General features: G+C 40.2%; 1 protein-coding gene across 1 annotated transcript in view; it reads right to left on the bottom strand.

The window, feature by feature from the left end:
- MYH15 (myosin heavy chain 15) overlaps positions 1-19,145 on the bottom strand; it is a 127,692-nt gene that overhangs the window by 32,594 nt on the left and 75,953 nt on the right. The window contains 7 exon segments of the mRNA XM_033124141.1: positions 1,605-1,630; positions 1,633-1,719; positions 4,189-4,535; positions 7,709-7,839; positions 7,841-7,910; positions 10,335-10,453; positions 14,486-14,613. Coding sequence (XP_032980032.1) covers positions 1,605-1,630; positions 1,633-1,719; positions 4,189-4,535; positions 7,709-7,839; positions 7,841-7,910; positions 10,335-10,453; positions 14,486-14,613 — 908 coding nt within the window.

Raw genomic sequence — 19,145 nt, forward strand, 5'->3', positions numbered from 1 at the left:
TTTTATGAGTTTATTTGAGCCAAACTGATGACAATTACCAGGAAGCAAAATCTCAATGGATTGAGAAAATGCTTGGGAGAATGGCAGTTTTGCAGCTTATTTTTATATTATAATCAAAGGAGATGTAAGGAGGGTTAGAGAAAGCAAAGGGGAAATCTCTGGGATTGGATAAAAAGTAAAACAGAGACACATACTTCTTTTACATTGGTGAGTACAGCATAGTTAATAAACAAGGTTTACAGCACATAGAGATGGTATGTAGGAAACAAGGTAACAATGAGGGGTTCTGTGGTCTCCTGCTCTGCTGGGGTGGTTGTGCCCTGAGGGGTCTGGAAATGAAGATCACTCTGACATTTCAAAGGTATGTTATGTTAGATGCTAAAGATAGTAGACAGGCTCACATAAGGTAAAACCTGACCTTTGTCAAGGAAGCTACAGGCCCAGGATGTGACTACTCGCCATGACTTGCTTTTAGTTAGGAATTTTCATGTTCAGACCATCCTCTGTGGTTACTTTTGGTCTCTGAGTTTGTAGGGCCTGCTATGCAGGCCTCTCCTGAGTTTGTCAGGTTTAGTATGTGGCCCTTTTCTCCTCTCCACCTTGGAAAACAATTATGCATAAAAAGGCAAGACCGGTGTCAAGAGCTATCCACTTGACAACTCTACGTGCAGGGTAATATGGGCACAGCTAATGTCTGGCAGGCTTCTTACAGAAATGCAGCAGTGAGATAAATTTAACAGACACTGCTTGGTACAAAGTGGGCCTCTGGGATCTAATTTTCCATTATCACACTTCCAAAAGGCCTACAACTGACTGCTGTGCCTCCTAAAAATCATTTTCTCTATTGGAAGGTAAATGGGTGGGGCTGTATTTTAAGGTGACTGGGTACTCATTCAAAGGGTGGGTCGAGAAAATGAAACTCAGCTGTGAGAAAAGAGGCTTTAAAGGGCTTGGTAACTACTTACTGACTGTGACAGGATGATGACATTTTAGCTCACCCTCTGGCAAAAGGTCTTTTCAGTAGTCCTGTCCATCACTAGCACACACCAATGGATAAAATCAGAGATTTTCCCTGAACTTTTAATCCATAACACTGAAAATACTCCTGTCAAACACCCACACAAAGATGAGCTTTCCGAAACAAATTACCTACAATTTTTTGGAAAAAAAAAAAAAGTGTTTTGACTGATTATTTAGTGAGGAAGAAGTTAGGAAAAGACCTGAGAGTCTACATTTCTAACAAGCTCCGTGGTGATCCCATGCGGATGGTCCTTGGGCCACCTTTGGAGCTGTGAGTGTGTAGGTGCCGGGGATAAATCGGTGAACAAGGTAGACATGGTTCCTGTTTTCATTACAATCAGGAGATTTGCATCTAGTATTGGTAGCCTGCTCTCTTAGCCTCGATTTCCTCATTTGTAAAATGAGACAATAGTTTGCTCGGGTGGTTATGTAAAATAATGCATACGAAGCACTGGGCATAGTGCCGAGCATGTAGGTAACACTTGAATAAGTATTACTGGGTTATAGTTGTTGTTATTATTGGAATGCGGATCTTCTGCTTTGTCACAATGATAAAAACCTTCCTTGCTCCCTGAAGGTATTACCTCTGCTTCTTCCAGTGCCACCTGGACTTCTCTTGTTCAATTCATTTCTCGACCTTTTCCATTTCAAAGTTCTTGTTTCCTTCTCTCACCTGATTTGTCAGATTAGGAATCTCTTCTGGAAAGGGAAGAAAAGCAAGGTTAGTGACAGGAATCAGTGTCAGGCCCTGTTATGCTATCAGGCATAACAGACGATTTCCGGAAGCCCGTTGGGACTGTGGTCATGCCATTCCTGGTAACTTGATGGCAAGGCCACTGCTGGCACTATGGGACCTTTGAATTAGAAAAAGGCATCTGTTCTTCAATATATGAATATTCTTTTGTCATCTGCCAGAAAGTTGCCTACAGCAACTGGTGAGGATGATATTTCTTAGAGTATTGTGCAATGAACAATCTGTACAACTGTACTTGGTTGTCCTGCTTCTAAGAGCCAGGACAGATTTCACCTGGGGGCACTCTAAAAAACAGACCTGGAATCCTTACACATTCCGTGTACATTCTTAGCTATCAATGGCAGTGGCTGCTGTGTTCTCAGGGTCCACTCCACACCAGCATGGGAACTTAAACCATAAGCTGCGTCATTGTCTGCCCGAGGGCAACACAACACACCCAGGTAGCCCAAAGAATCAGAAGGCGCTCAAAGCACCTGAGGGTTTGTGTCTAGCCTCTCATGGGCACAAACCTTTGACAGAATAGGGCATCCAGAAGTGAGAAAACCTCCACCGCCTGACATTGCTATCGTCAGTTACGCCTCTTCATGAAGGAAACCTCAAGTACCTAAAAGGTGTGGATGAGGGCCGAGTAGCTCTGGGACATACCCACAGTCCAGAGGTGGTAGAAGGAGCTCAAGAGCTTGCCTGCACCTCTGAGACCCTAGGCTGTAGTGTGATGTGACAAGACTTTTTTAAAGTTACAGAAACAAACCCATTAGGTGGCAATTCTCATGTGAATAACAAATCCTTCTCTGATAAGCCCTCTCCAGAAGAGGGGTTCACCAGAGAAAGCTCGGGACAATGGTTCTCTAATCTGACCATACCTTATAATCACTTGGAGAGCTTTTGGGGGAAAAAACCTCTGCCCACATCCCATCCCAGGCCAAGCGTGGTCCCCACACTGGCAGCTCTGGCCTAACCTGCAGACCCAGAGCACGGGCCTGTGTGGGAACTTGTTAGCAATGCAAAGTCTCAGAGCCCCCTCCTAAACCTACTGAGTCAGAAACTCTGGGGGTAGGGCACAGCCAACTGCATGTTAGCCAGCCCTCCACGTGGTTCAGATGCAACTAAAGTTTTCTAACCACTTTTATAGCACCTCTCACATGCCCAGTTAGGGACCTGATCATGGAGTATGTAGGTCAACATAGAAAGCAAGTTTTATTTATGCCTCCAACAGTAATGAACTTGCTCCCAGGGCCTCTCGGGGTTTTAATGCACATGACTGTTGGCGCTGGTGTAAGTTGGCAGCCTCTTTGAAGGGCTGCTTGGCTGTATCTCAAAATTTAAAAATGCATTCCTTTAACCCAGCAATTTCATTTCTAGAACTCTAACTGAATGAAATATTTTTTTACATGTCCACAAATACATGTACGGGGATGTATAATATAGATTTATAATTGTGAAAAATCATATCTAAAATGAATAAGGTTTACTTAAATAAGTGTTAGTCATCCTTATTATAAAACACTATGTAGCTATTAACAATAATGTGGAGTTCTCCATGGATAGCCATGAAAGAAGTGCATGGTACACGGGAAGGCGGCAAAGCCCGGTAGTTAAGTGTGTCCGGTGGAGTCAAGGTAGCTCGGGTCAAATCTCAAATTTGCTACCTATTGACTGTGAATTCAGACAAGTTCTTAACCTTACATGACTCAATATAATCTGCATTTTACAGATAAAGAAACTAGCACATAGGACTGTTCTGAGAATGAAACAATGATTAGTTGTAGATAAAACCGGGCCTGGCACATAGTATGGGCTATAGAAATATTTGTTGAATTAGAAAATACATTGAGAAATGAAAAAATAAAATCTGTAGAATAATGTATAATTTGACTAAAAAATACACGCGTGGATCTATGCATAGAATATCTTGGTAAGGCTATGGATATAAAACAATTCTTAATAGTGGCTTCCTTTACAGCAGGGGTGTCCAAACTTTTTTCAACGTTTTTCACCAAGGGCCACATGCGGTAAAATACACAAACAGCCGGGCCACTCACTCGAGGTGAAGTACCTATTGCCTCGCCTGGTTTATTTAAGTAAACTAAATATATTTTTGGAATTTGCTGCGGGCCAATCAACAGTGGATCCCAGGCCGCAGTTGGCCCGCGGGCCGCAGTTTGGACACCCCTGCTTTACAGAGTGGAATTGGGGCTAACGATAGAAAAGTAGTCTTACGTTTAGAATTAATTTAATAAAAGTAATATTTGTAGTGAAAATTTTGTTTTTAAGTATTAGAAATGGAAAAGTTAAAACCTGAGTGGGACCATGCCCATGTTGAGGCATCTGCCATGGCAGCAGCTTTGCCCTTGAATCTGGGCTCTCCCTGAGCTCCTTGCTCCAGCTCTGGCTCCCAGCCTGGCTCAGAGGACCTTCAAGGTTCTTTTTCCCCCTTTGGAGGGTCTCCTGGCTCCTGGTGCTCTCCTCATAGGCATGCCTGAGCCTGAGGAGCTGGGTGCTGAGGTCCCGGCCTCCTTCTGAGGCGTCCAGCATCGCCTGGGACTCCTCAAGCCTCTGCCTCCAGTCCTCCAGGCTCTTAACAACGTGTCGCTGCTTCTGCTCCAGTGCGGCTGCCACAGAGCAGGCCTTTCCAAGGTCCAACAGGGCGTCCCCCAGCTCAAGCTGCAGCTGGTGCCTGGCCCTCTCTGGGGAGGTATTTCTGACATTGGCCACCCCCATGGCTTCCGCAGCATCCTGCAACCTAATTGCCAGCTTCTTCCTGAGGAGGGCAGACACAAAGGGTGAGTGAAGCCACAGCCCTGTGGGAGTCCATGCAGTTTGTCCTTGATGAAAGATAGTGCTTGGGTACAAAATAGGGTGGCCCCTGAAGTTGTCTTAATAATATGCAGCAAAAGTACAGCGTGTCTGAAAATGACCTCCTTGTACCTATAGAATCCAGATGTCTACTGACCACCTTACTCTAGCTCCTGTGTCCATGGGCTCTTTATTTTCTCCTACACTTTGCCAACCTGGGCTTGGAACTCAGGATCTCTGAATTCCTGTAAGTATTTGCTTACCTTAAATAAGCAATATAGACTTAATTGATGACTTCATAAGGAATGAGAGAAAGAGAAAGTTTGTACTGAGCCCCCCACCAACAGTAAGCAACGGTTAAAAATCCTTAGGCGCATCTACTCTCTAAAGAGCTCCTTGGCTTCATGCTTCCAAGGAACATTCTTTGGCTCTCTCCTGCTTGTTCTCTCTTCCTCTTATCATGCGGCACCTAAACATGCCAAAACTCTTTTTTTTTTCTCTGAATGTTTTTTCCACCTCAGCTCTTCTGCCCAAATATATATACCCCAATCCATCCTATCCTTACACTCACGTAACAGGTCCCCTGGCCCTTAAGGGGGTGCTTTAGCTCCCACGTGCATCCCCTCAGATGAGTGGTTTATTAAAGTGCCTCTTCCTCCACCCCCACAATACAGTGCTTTGGAGCTTTCTAATGGATCAAATGAGGTCTCGTGCTCACATCTCTTGCAGGGACACTGGCAGTCCCCTTCTTACTCATTGCACTTCTTAGATGAAAGGCACTCTGTGTACCAAAACTTATTCTGAGCCACTGTTATTAAACAGAAGGAGGTCCTCAGGAATTCACATGTGCCATACAACTAGCCCAACAGAGCAATGTGGTCACAAAGCCCCTTTTTGGTGGAATCCTGCCAAAACCAATCTGTGTTCAGCATCCAGGAAGGAAATGTGCCCTAACGACTTTTTTTTGCTTCCTGGCTTTCTAAGCCTGGTCACTTCACATCTTTGCTTCAATGTCCTTATCTGTTAAGAGGAGGTTCTAATGTACCACATGCTGGCCATAGTTAACAATACTGTATTATATACTTGGAAGTTGCTATGAGAATAGAGCTTTAATATTTTCACCATAACAATAACAACAACAACAAAAAAGGTCATTATAGGGGGTAGAGGATGTGCTACCTAACCTTTTGTAGCAAAGATTCTGCAATATGTACATGTGTCAAATCATCACATGTATACCTTAAACTTACACAATGTTAGGTCAAGTACATTTCAATAAAGTTGGGGGAAAAAAGAGGAGAGTCTGATGTTGTATCCCACCTAAAAGAGGAGTCTTGTGAAATCATTACATGTATTTAAACTAGTTTAAAAATGCTCCATTGATACCAGAGAATAGGAATTTTACTTTGGGTAACTAAACAGGCTGGTTTGTCCAGAACTAAGGGGTTTCACCAGGGCATGGGACTATCAGTGCTAAAATCAGGATAATCTGGGGCAAACTGGACAAGTTGGTCACCCTCATTTCACTGATAATGTGCTACATTTAATACCAACTATCAGTTTGCTCTTCAATTTACCAACTGTAAGGAACTACTTAGTTGTATAAACTATGCAAGGGGACACAGGAGATTAAGAAACCAAATCTCTATCCTCGGGGCACTTAGAACTCAGAAGCAGTAAACTGGGTCTCAGGTGAGCTACATTCTGCTAAACTAACTCATCATGGAAATCAAAGCCGCCAGTCCTCAATCCTCCAACAACAACAGATAAATAGAATCCTAGAAATTTTTGTGTGGCTCTGCCTCCTTGAGGTGATTTAGAGGGAAAGTATAATATAGACAATGCTTAATTTAATTGATGTTTAAGTTTAAAGCGAAAATAGTCTTCAGCTATTACCATGCTTAGCAATTATTTTTCTTTAGTTGCTATGTACAATAGAACAACAATTGGTTAGTTCCAAGACATACTTGTGGTCATAAAGTAGTCTATATACTTTTGCACTTTTTCTACCCCTCAAAAAAGACCATCAAACAGAATGACTGGTAGGCACTTTCACCCAAATTCTTTAATCATTAGAAGGGCTAAAAATCCTTACTTTAGAATCAAATGCCATATTTTAGATATAAAGAGTCATTTCATTTGAAAGCTCCACTTTTCTGTGGTCCAGAGTTTGTAAAACATCTACTACAGGTATTTTTAGTGTCTGTCATCCCAAAGCCCTTTTTAAGTTACTTTGGCCACAGAGATGGATTACTTGGTACCCGTTCTGGGACAGAACACAGCAGCTGTTCAACAACTGCATAGCAATACATCTCAAAGATTTAAGTGAAGAACTGAGAAACAATATTTTTGGTTGAAGCTAAAAAGAAATGTATTCATCTGTCCTGGATTTTTGCCAGGCTACCAAGCCTGGGACACATTCTTTTGAGTAAACCTTTAATGATTACAAGCTGGGGTTGGCTTGACATTTTCTCTCCAACATACGCAGTCCTTCGATTTCTGAGCAAAACACTCCAGTACTATAACCTGATACGAAGACTTGATTCGTTTGGGCTCCCAAACTCCTGTAGTTCCTGAGAAGAACTTGATAGTCTAACCCTAGAGGTGACCTGAGGATGATTTTGTTTCAAGAAACCTTTGCCCCATAAGGCATGACGACAGATCCTACCATGTTTCCAAGTATCCCTGTCCATGTCCACAGACCACTTCATAGTCTACACATTGTATGCCAGAGACAAGTGGCTTCCATGCATGGAGACCCCTCCATGCATGGATTCAATTACTTTGATGTTACAAGTGAAATATAGAATTTTAAGTGCTAGCCCGTTCTTAAACCGTAGCTCATAGTCACATCTTCTGTGAAGACTTCCCTTGTGTCCCTGGAAAGAGCATCCTTTCTTTCCCCAGGACCTCTCTCTAGTCTTTATCCTTTTGTATAATCACATTTATTTTTTATCCACTCTAGAGCATGTGCTTCTTGCCAGTGGTGGCTGTGTTAGCTTTGCTCTCAGGCTTATTCATGCACTTGGCAAGTATTTGTTAGATGCACACATGAGGTCTTAAAGACACAGTCGCTATTCTCATACTCCTCTGTGTAACTAACTCCAGGTCCAGGGTAGCCTGGCCCGACTCATGCACTTGGCATCCCCCACGTCTTCAGCTCTCTGGATGGCATCGTCTTCATACTTCATTCTCCACTGCACCATTTCGGCATTGCCTTTGGGGAGGGCCCAGTGCAGCTCAGCCTTGGCCTCTTACTCTTCCTCATTTGCTCTCAGATTGTAGAAGGTCACAGTCACACTTGGCTGACTGCAGGGCCTGGGCCAGGGCACTCTGGGACGATATGGGGCACAACACACATTGGAAAAAAAGGCTCCACCACCATTAACAACAAAAGGCCTGGAGGTGACATCATCTTTTTTTCTTTTTTCTTTTTTTCAGATAAGGTTAATAACAACCTGCCACACATTTAAGCTGAACCTGAACCTAGTAAGATAATATCAGGAAGAGAATTTGGGACAAGAAGAGAAAGGACAGAGTATCTAATTGCTGCTGTTAAAACAAGAAAGAGCGCTCTATTCAGGAAAATGCCAGCCTGACTATGTGGGCTTCAACAATAGACAGACGTGGAGTTCTGGAAATAGTGGAGAGTGAAAAAGGAGCAAGGAGAATATTCCCTTCATTTAGGCAATAGGATTTATATTTAGCAATATATAAGACTCAGATCTTGTTTGGACGAGAAAGGACCACTGAGATTTAGTCTAGCCTTTTCATTCCATTGATAAGAAAAACAAAATCTTTTGTTTCACAAGTAAATCTCGGAAAACTTTATTGCATCACTTTAAAACAGCATTATCCAATAGAACTTTCTATAGTTATGAGTATATTCTATACATAGTGTACACTGTCCGATATGGTAACCATTAGCCACATGTACTTACTGAACACTGAAAATATCCCCAGTACAATGTGTGGGCAAAACTGAATTTTAATTTTATTAAATTTTAAGTAGCATCGATTTAAATTTAAGTAGCTCCCTGTAGTAGAGTAATGGCTACTGTACTTATTGGACAAGAGAGCTGAGTTTAGCGAACATTTCTATCACTAACATGGTAGTCTGGTTAAGCTAGCATCCTAGTTCCCAGGAGATAACCTAGTCTAGTGGGAAGAACCGGGGTCTCCGCCAGTCCTCATGTGTCCTTTATGCACCTTAGAAAAAGGCATATTCTTTGCTAGATACAGCTCTGTGAGCCCAAGCTTAGTTAATAGCAGCCTCAGCCAGATACCCTTGGGTGGGGGATGAGGGACAACTATACCTAGTGGCCTTGAGAGGGCGCAGGCTTTGGAACCTGGTAAACGTGGCTTCAAATGGGGACCCTCCCTCTTATTTAATATATATATTTATTGAGCACCTGTCTAGGCATTAATGTTTCAGAAATAAATGGGACAAAGACAAAGTCTTTGCACTAAGGAGCCAAAAAGGAGTGAGAGGAAACACAAAGGAAATATGTAACCCAAGTAATATAATATACTATAAATAAAATAGCTAACCATACTAAGGCAATACAACAGATTGACACGGTGTAGAGTGTTTGGCTCCTTGTCATCTCCAAAGACCTTGGGGAAGGGCCTTCAAGCAGTGGGAACAGCAGCTATAAAAGTCCTAGGGCAGGAAAGATGGTGGCTGTTTAAGAGGCAAAGAGGAGGCCAGGGCGACTGGAGGGGAGTAAATGAGGGAAGCAGATGTACGACCTAAGGTGCAGAAGGAGGCTGGAGCCAGAGCAAGGGGGCTTTGTAGGCCAATTGGAAGCCACTGGGAAGGCAGCCAGAACGCTGTTCTAAAATATAAATCAAATCACTTCACTACGTGCTGAAATTCTCTCATAGTCTACTACGGCCTGTACGACCTTGGGCAAGTTATTTGTCATCTCAGAGTTTGGTTTCTGCACATATAAAGATATAATCCTACCTGCTTTATATGACTTCTATGAAGATTGAGATAACATGAGTGAAGTATCTAGCGTAATGCCGGATGCACAAACCATGGTAGTCATTTCAAGCTTTATAGAGAATATAGAAAATAAGAAAAGTAGGGGGAAGAGAATAAAATATTGAAAAACAGAAGTGTGAAGACTTGATGACCTCACCCTCAGAGGAGATGCCTTTGCAGGGAGCTCATACACCAGTGAGGCACTGCGGGGTCTTAGACACAAGATCCCTTGAATGGGAACTAAGAATTAGCTTGAAATACCAGGGCTCATAGAATTCATCTCTCATGATAGTCATTATGCTTTCACTTTAAAGAACCACTTTCACTGGGGTCACCTGCTAGCGACATTATATATTCACTTTGGAAATGACTAATATCTATAATTTATTGACAATTTAAAAGTGATCTTGAGCTAAGCCAGGCCCATTGATTTCATTCTGGTCTTTGATTTAATTCCACTTCTTGTTGCAATTCAAAATCAAAGATCCATAAAGAGCCTTGCTGAATTTCTGTTCAAGTAATAATGTAAAATGGAAACATATACTTTGCTTGCTCTAAATCTGACAAACTAAAGACGCAGTTTGAATCACTGAGGAAGATCCTTCAGTGATCAGGGTCCTTTCCGATACATAGAAGGTCCAACAAGCTTTCCCATAACTTCTAGGGCACTTTCATTTCTTCTTTTATATGAGAAGATATTCAGGCTGACCCATCAAGGATTTTTTTTCTAACATATGGTCAAGCTACTGATGAGAAAAAAATAGATACATTACTTTGGTCTTCTCTTCCAGCTGCCCTTTCAGTTCTTCAGTTTGCTGAGTGAAAGTGCTCTTCTCCCTGGAAACTTGGTTTATCAGAGCCTCCTTTTCTTCCAGCCTCCTTAGGAACTCGCCTACAGAAAAAGTTCACAAAGTAAATTGATCAGGGTCTCGCTCATATACTGCCTCCCGGATTTAACATGTTGACCTTAAGGGCAAATAAAATGACTCCTACCCACACATTCTGATATTTAGAAAGGGTCTGGGAGTCCAGTTATCAGCAAAATTATGGCAATGATCCTTCCTAGGACTCATAAGAGAGCCCTAATAAAGAACTGATTTTTAATAGCATTAGTTAATAACAGATAATATTAGCTACCAATTATGAGACTGTTCTATGCAATAGGTATTTTATGCATATTATCTAGTTTAATTCTCATAACTCCTTGATAACATAGGTATTGTATTACCCATTTTGCGAAGGGAGAAACAGGGCAGCTTACTTAAATGTGATTGAGACATCAATATGCATAGCCAGTAATTGGTGAAGGTAGATTCAAATTAAGTTTTGAACTCTGCAGAACACATTCTTTCTTCTATGCCTGCCCTCTTGTTTATTATGTGTGGCGCTACCAATTTCTGACCATATAATTTTTACATAATTACACTTCTTGGCTTCACTTGTAAAATGAAGATAACAATAAAAGATTGTTAATGAAAATTAAATGAGTATGGATGTATTTTGTAGACTAATTGCTAAATAAATGTTAGAAGTAGTCATTAAATAGTAGAGAATGTGGCCATGAGAGGGGAAATTCTATTACACTCCAGTCTACCCTCTCTGATTAGCTTATTTCATTAATGATAGGACAGAAATGCCTTGGTTATTAGAAATGGTACTAAAAGCTGAGCCAATCCTGGGCAAAGGCCATTGCTTCTGTAGTACACTTAGTGTAACAATGAAGCTCCATGTTTACCCCTCTTACTACAAAATAATTCTAAAACTCTTACCATTATAAGGAAGCAGCTGTGTGGGCTAAAGTAGCAATTCCCAAACTTTTTGGTCTAAGGAACACTTCGTATGCTTAAAAATGATTGAGGACCCCAAGGAGATTTTGTTTATGTGGGTTTTATATTAATAGATAATGTATTAGAATGTAAAAGAGGAATTTAAGGTGTGTATTAGTTAATTTAAAAATGGTAATAAAAATTTTAATGCTGTGTTAACATGCTAACATAAAAAACACTTTTTTAAGGGAAAAAATACTATAGTCTCCAAAAAAAAAAAAATTAGGGCGAAAAATAGCATTGTTTCACATTTTTAAAAAATTTGTCTTAATAAAATACAGCTGGATTCTCAAATTTGCTTCTGATTTCAATCTTTTGTTGTATATCATTTTTGTTGAAGTATATGAAAAAAAATCCAGCCTGTCATTGATATGTAGTTAAAAACAAAAAAGATATTTTCATAGTCTTTTCGGATAATTTGTGACCATTATTTGATACTACACCAAAAGTCAAGAAATACAAGTTTCTTAAGGTTTAGTTGCAATATAGAATAAACCATATCAATGAACTTGTTTTCTGTTACATTAAAATTCATAGGTTTATCTCAAACTTTGATTGTATCTTCTACCCACACACGATTTTGTAACATCATACAATAGTGATTTGAAAAATATATGTTCACTGCCTTATGCAGATCTTCCAAATGTTGAGAGATTTCATTATACAATATTAAAAAATCATATTTGTTAACATCACCACTGGTCTCATCAGAAAAGTCTTTAAGACTTGAGAACCATCAAGCTCATGATGGCACATAATGTGTTCCAAAATCTAAATTTTTGCCTAAAAACTCCAATTTTATGATTGGCAGTGAATATTGACAGTTATTTCTATGAAGTGCAGGCTAACATTATTTTCTAAAAACTATCTGCCAAATATCTAAGAATAGTGTGTTTTTCAATTGTTCAAGTAAATGTGATACTCTGAAAAAAGTCTTTAGTTCAGCTCAGAACTTAATCACATGTTGTACTTCAGTATGAAACAGAAGTGCTTTATTCATACTTCTGGTTGTGTCATACAGAATATTAAAAAGATATATACTCCAGGTCAAGATGTAATAAGAACTCCAATTAGATTACGTGAATGAAAAAGAGGCCACATTCTAAACCTGACAACCTCAGGGGAGGCCTGCATGGCCGTCCTTAAAAACTCAACTGAGGATTGCTAGATGGGCGGGGGGTGGGGGTGGGGGTGGGGGTGGGGGAACGGGTGAAGGGATTGAAGGGCAGTCGGTGACCACAGGATGGCCACGGGGTATGAAAATTAATCTGGGGAACGTAATTTAGTGGTTACCAGAGGGTAAGGGGGTTGGGGGGTGGGAGATGAGGGTAAGGGGGATCAAATATACGGTGATGGAAGGAGAACTGACTCTGGGTGGTGAACACACAATGTAATTTATAGATGATGTGATACAGAATTGCACACCTGAAATCTATGTAATTTTACTAACAATTGTCACCCCAATAAATTTAAATAAAAAAAAAAAAACTCAGAGACTGAAAGTAACCACAGAGGATGGTATGAAAATTAAAATTCCTAACTGAAAGAAAGTCATGGCAGGTAGTCATGACAAAGCTTTCTTGACAAAGATCAATCGTTACCTTAACTGAGCCTGTCTGTTTTCTTTTTGCATCTAAGATAACATACCCTCAGAATGTCACAGTAATCTTCTTTTCCAGACCCATCAAAGCACAGCCACCAGAGCATAAGACCACAGAACCCCTTGTTGTTACCTTGTTGCCCGCATACCATCTCTGTGCTGTACAAGGTTAACTATCCTGTCCATACCAATGTAAAATAAATGTCTCTCCATTTTGCTTTCTATCCAGTCCCAGAAATTCACCCACTTTGCTTTCTTCGACCCTCTTAATCTAGCACCAGTGGATTTCATGTAACCCTCCTTAGGTCTCCTCCTTTTATTGTAATACATAAAATAAGCTGTAAAACTGCCATTCTCTGGAGCATTTTCTCAATCTGTTGAGATTTTGCTTCCTAGCAATTGTCATCAGTTTGACTCAAGTAAATTCATAAAATTCTCTACAGGTTTCAATGTTTCTTATGTTGACAATTGCCACAATGTAAAAGATTGGAAAAAATATTTTTTAAAAAATCAACCCCCAAAACATACAACTATCAATAGTGGTTGATAGTAGAGAGTAAACCATGGGATATTTTTCTACTTTTAATTTATTTATCAAATGTTTGTGGAGCACCAACAAGGAGTACATATTGTTCTAGATAATTGACACACGTCAGTGAACAAAACAAAGACCCCCCCACCTTCACAAAGCTTTCATTCTGGCAGATGGAGAGAGACAAATAATCATATTTATTATGTCAAGCAAGTAGTTTGCTTTAAGGTATTAAATACTGTGGGGAAAAAGAAGCACATGGAGAAAGCAGGTTGAGAGTGCTCAAATGTCCCCTTCCCAGTACAGCATGTCCTAACTTCCCCCAGGTAACTGATTAACCCTCATCTTCAAGTCTCTGCAGAATGAAGAGGGTATTCCACACAGAGGAAATAGCTAGGGCAAGACTCTAGGGTGTGATTGTGCCTGGTGTGCTGAAAACAACAGCAAGGAGCTCAATGTGGCCAAGGGAGAATGAGAAAAGGGAAAGTAGTGGCAGAGGGCAGAGAGGTAATCAGGGGCCCAACAATACGGCCCTTATAGGCCATTGTACACACTATGGCTTTTTCTGAGTGTAAAAAAAGAAAACCAGAAGGGAAGTGCTCACGATTGAGAAAGAGAAAAAAAAAAAAGCCTATTTCAATGAGGTAGACATTATAAAATGTCATGTCTTGTAGACTGTGGGAACAGCCTCTACCATCTTTTGATCTTGAGTATTGTTTCAGCCAACTGCATATTGGTTTTCCCTTTCATGGAAGAGAGCTAGGCAGGGCCTCCCAACGTGGCATAGAGGTAATCCTTTTCAGACAAGATTATGTTTGTAGACAAGGGTGTATCAGAGGCCTCATTCATCCCCTAGAATCTAAATGCCCACTCAGGCTCAGTGGTTCGTTCATTATCTCAGCTGTCCCCTCCACCAGTCTGCTGGGATTGAAATTCATTCATAAGTGAAAGAGAATATTTACTTATCATTCTCACTCCATAGCTTTGTCTTCTGTGCTGTCAGGTCATTTGCCAACTGAGTCATTTCATCCAGTTTTACATTTGCTTCATTCAAGTGCTCTTTATACAGATTACAGAGCTTCTCAGCATCAGCCTATGAATTGAGAAAAAAGGGCTGAATGTGACTCATAGAATCTATACTGAATTAGCTTCATAAGGAGGGAGGGTAGAGGAAGGATGGTTCCTGGGACCCTTGTGCTCTCTTCTGTCCTGAAGACCACAGCCAGTATTGGGAAAGCACATCTTCTAATTTAAGCAAACATAGTAAACTCAGAGTCTGGGTCTCTAAGAGGTTCAAACAACTTCTCAGGCTATAGGTGTCAATAGAGAAACCCAACTATTTGTGTATTGGGAACCTCTTCAGAATTCTTTGTTCTTCTGAAGAAGGGGACATGTCAAACACTGATGAAGTACATAACCACTTCCTGAAATTATATATATTTAACCATCTTTATGTACCACTAGAATAAAAAAACTAGCTGTTTTTCATAAGGGTAAAGATTCTGTTTGATCACAGATATACCTCCAGTGTCTATAATAGTGCCTAGCACATACTAGGAGCTCAATAAACAGGGTGTAGGTGCAAAAGGAAGGGAGGGAAAGACAGGAGGGAATAGGAGAACAAGGAAGGATATCCAAAGGGCTGACCAACCAGTATGGGAGAAAGTAGATGGATCTGAGCAGCAATCATTTAATAACAGAAATTTGAACTGTCAAAGCAACATCATCCTTCTGATGACTAAGGTCTCAGGCTCAAGATAACTCTATTCCAAACTGCAACATCTCAGACTTGGTTTTTCATGGTTGGAAAAAAGGAGATACCATTCAGCCTTTGCACTTCTACCTGGTTTAGATAACCAATCCGATCAATAGATTCTTGCCACACACTGAAAACTAATGCTAGTGACTTTGAAACCCAATTTTCTCAGGACCAAGAGCTGCCAAATGTAAGATGTTGGTATCCTCTTTACCTGGCTATAATTTGTATTGTTGTCATTAACATGGTCAAACATGGTAATATGATATTATTGGTTCTACAGATCCACAATTCTGTAGATTTTACATAGCTGGTTTTGTGTTTTGCTCTTTTTTTCTTAAAGGAAGTCAACTATTCTGCCATCTTGAAATCTCATGCATGTTTTCCTCTTTATATGTATTAAATATCAATTCATACAATAGCCTTGTGAGACTTGCCTCTACAAACAAATAGTGCCGTGGAAATGGAAGGATATCAAGGCAAAGAAGGGATCATATTAATGGCAGTTAAGAAAAGGGTGAAATTTGGTGGTAAAACTAATTGTCTCAATGTTATCCTAATTCTTATGATATAACAATGGCCAAGGACCAGGAACATTTAAAAGATGATGCCAGGTTTGGTCCTCTGGGACACTTCTGAATCAGTAAGTCTTGGAGATCTCCATCTGGAGTCTACTCTGTGTTGAACACTGTTTTCCTTAAGCTTACACTAGTGACTATTCTAACCTCCTTATGAAAGACTACTAGATTTCATCTTCTTATATCCCCAAGGCCAAATACAATGCTTGACACAAAATAAACAATAAGTGTCTAAGACACTCAAATGATTGCAGACTTTAGTGAGAGGCTGGCCATCATATCCACTAAAGTTTACTTAGAGGTCATAGTCAAGTTTCCTTATAAACCCCAAACCCTAAATTTGTTTTTTTTTTTTTTTTTTAAGTTGGTCAGCATATTATTCACACATCAGCAAACAAGTGAAGAACCAAATCAGGTGCATGCCTATTTGGAGGCTGATGAGAAAACTCATATAGTTCTAGCTCACAGATGTTCCATAAGACACCCAGGCTTGGTGGTGGTGAAACCAGACCTGGCAGAGATTCCGTGCCCAGAACTCATCCAATGCCATCAGCGTCACATAAGTTAGAGCACTGATGTTAAATGCCAAGCAGACTCATTTATCCATACTCTTTGATGCCACTAGAAGAAAGTTATATTAGTGATAAATCTAACAGTGTTTAGATAGTCTGAAATTTGTAATCATATTTTGAATGTTGAATATGTTAGTTCTCACTTTTGAAAGTTGGCACACTCATTGTTTTCCTCACAATAGCCCTCACGAGTTCAGATTGTTTTATAAATGAGAAAAGAGTTAGAGATGCTAAATACCTTGCCCAAATTCACATAGCTAGGAAGGGTTGGAATTAAGCTTTGAACTGATAACTGCCTGTTCAGATGCAAAAAAAAAAAAAAAAAAAAAAAAAAAAGAGATCAAATACTAGATTCCTAATATCCTAGTTGGCTCAAATTGTCATGAATCCTGGGTCATAGAGGAAACTGGATAAAAATATGATGACTATATGAACCATCTTTATTTTTTGTTGTCTCCGATAATAAATGACCCATTAACTGTGCCAGGAGGAACACATCCAGGTGTGAGTAATGGCACTTCTGTTTATGGCCCTGAATATGCTATGCTAGGCACCTGTTTGCTGAGAGTGAAAGAACACAGGTCTCTCTCTATAAGACAACCTAGTCAGTGGTGTGTGGAAATGGCAAAAAAAAAGAGCCAGAGAATCCCCAGTTTTCAAGAGAAGACTGTGTAGTAAAGCCCAGCTGGGCTGTTCATATCTGCAGAGTAGGCAGCCACCTGGGCAGACAGAAAAGGTACTTGCCCTTAGACATAGCTTTAAGTGGTAAGTATCCATGGGTACTGCTAACCACTGGTAAAGTGTTTTCAATTTACAAAGTGTTTTTGTAAGCAGGATCTGTGAAGGGCCACGGGATTGTTTGTTTAAAGGTAGCCTGTATAGGAATATGACATTCAAAGAGGTTGTAGCTTTGAAAGAACTTCAAATGTAAATATAGACATGAACACCAGGAAAGAAGAGGTTAATGGAATAATGCACATTCATTTTAAAGCTGGTTCTTAAAATGATACATAAAAAAATGCTGCCTCCCAGAAATGCAGGAACCAATGGGAATTCAAAATAATCAAAATAATTGTGAGATTGCCTGTAAGTTCTAAATTTCCCTGGGCCTCTCTGTCAGCATAATATGCTTTTGAAAATGCTTCCGTTTCCAATGTACCATTGAGTATTGGCATTTCTGGCATCATAATTCGAGAAAAGATGAAGTAAACAATCCAAAAAAAAAAAGTTCAGCATAATGTATATGCCTATGAGAGTGAACAGAATCAATTTATCCCACCAACGAATATTTAAGACAGCAGCAGAATGTGGTTACCCACAGATACATACAGGATTTGGAGTTGTGTCCCATGTCTGCCATATAACTGTGTGACATTGGGCAGGTAACTGAACCTATGAGCCACAGAATTCCCAAGAGGCTTGTGTAAAAAGTTAATGCTGATAACTGAATGCACGGATTATGCACAGCATGTGGTAAACATGAGTAAAATAAGACCTAGTTTCTGCCTTAGAGATGCTTTCTATTTAAGCAAAATTAAAAGACTATATAATGCAGCAGGGCAAGAGGGAACCCAGAAGTGCTGCAGGAATTTAGAAACATAAATTTTAATATGGGAAGTTGAAATTGAGCATTCCATGGAGAAGATTTAGTTTGGAAAAGGCACATTTACCTTGGAAAAGGCAGAAGTTCAGAGTTCACTTTTAAGCCAGGACATGCTTTAATAAAGCCATGTCTAAGAATATTAATATGGATACTGTATAGGATGGATTGGAAAAAAGAAGACCAGAAGCAAAAAAGATAATTTAGGAAACCACTGCAATAGTCCAGTTAAAAGGTAATGAAAAGGCTACATGTGAGTGGGAGTGGAATGGAAAGCTATAAACCAGTGCAGAATTGACCTGCTGTAATAATGGACTGAAAAGCAAAGAACAAGAGAGGAAACAAGTAATCAAGTATGGCCTTAGAGCCTGGGTAATGGGAAGAATCAGAGTGCCAGTTACAAAAATGTCCGGAAGAAACACCAGCTTCAGGAGAAGGTGGTAAGTTTGGTTTCAGGCATGCTGTTTTGAGAAAAAGAAATGATTACTTGTCTTTGAATAATTTAAGGGAATACTATTAAGAAAAGTAGGGGAAATAAAAGGCTTTGCAGGGGTTAAAGGAGTGAGGAGGTAGAGAGGTATATACCTACTTGTGGGAGCTAGTCTACAAAGATGACCCCTTAATGAGCCACACTCTCTGGTATTCATACCCTGTGACTCATAACCAATGGGAGTCATACAGAGTCACTCACTGCATTGTAAATCTACCTCACAAGAATCTTTGCAGATTCTATCTTGGTCTCTTGGAGTACGTACTTAGTCTTAGTGCCTTCAATTGCCATGGAAGAAGTCCAACTCCCCAGGGGCTGCCAAACTTGAAGGAACCCCAAGCTAGCCACGTGGAGAGGTCACATGGAGAGAGAGGTTTCCAACCAGCCCCCAGCTGTTCTAGCTATCCCAGCCCAGGAGCCAGACATGTGGGTGAATAAACCTTCAAATGACTCCAGTCGCAAACACCATCTGAGCTAAGCCTGTCTATCCCCAGAAACAAGAGACATAATCATAAATTGTTGTATTAAGCTATAAGATTTGGGGGTGATTTGTTAACAGCAATAGATATGTAGAATACTATTCATTGGTCAAAGAGACATGTTAAGGTAGGTATGGAAAGACTTTGCTTTC

This window comes from Rhinolophus ferrumequinum, chromosome 2, assembly GCF_004115265.2.
Source record: "Rhinolophus ferrumequinum isolate MPI-CBG mRhiFer1 chromosome 2, mRhiFer1_v1.p, whole genome shotgun sequence".
Classification (NCBI taxonomy): Eukaryota; Metazoa; Chordata; class Mammalia; order Chiroptera; family Rhinolophidae; genus Rhinolophus; species Rhinolophus ferrumequinum.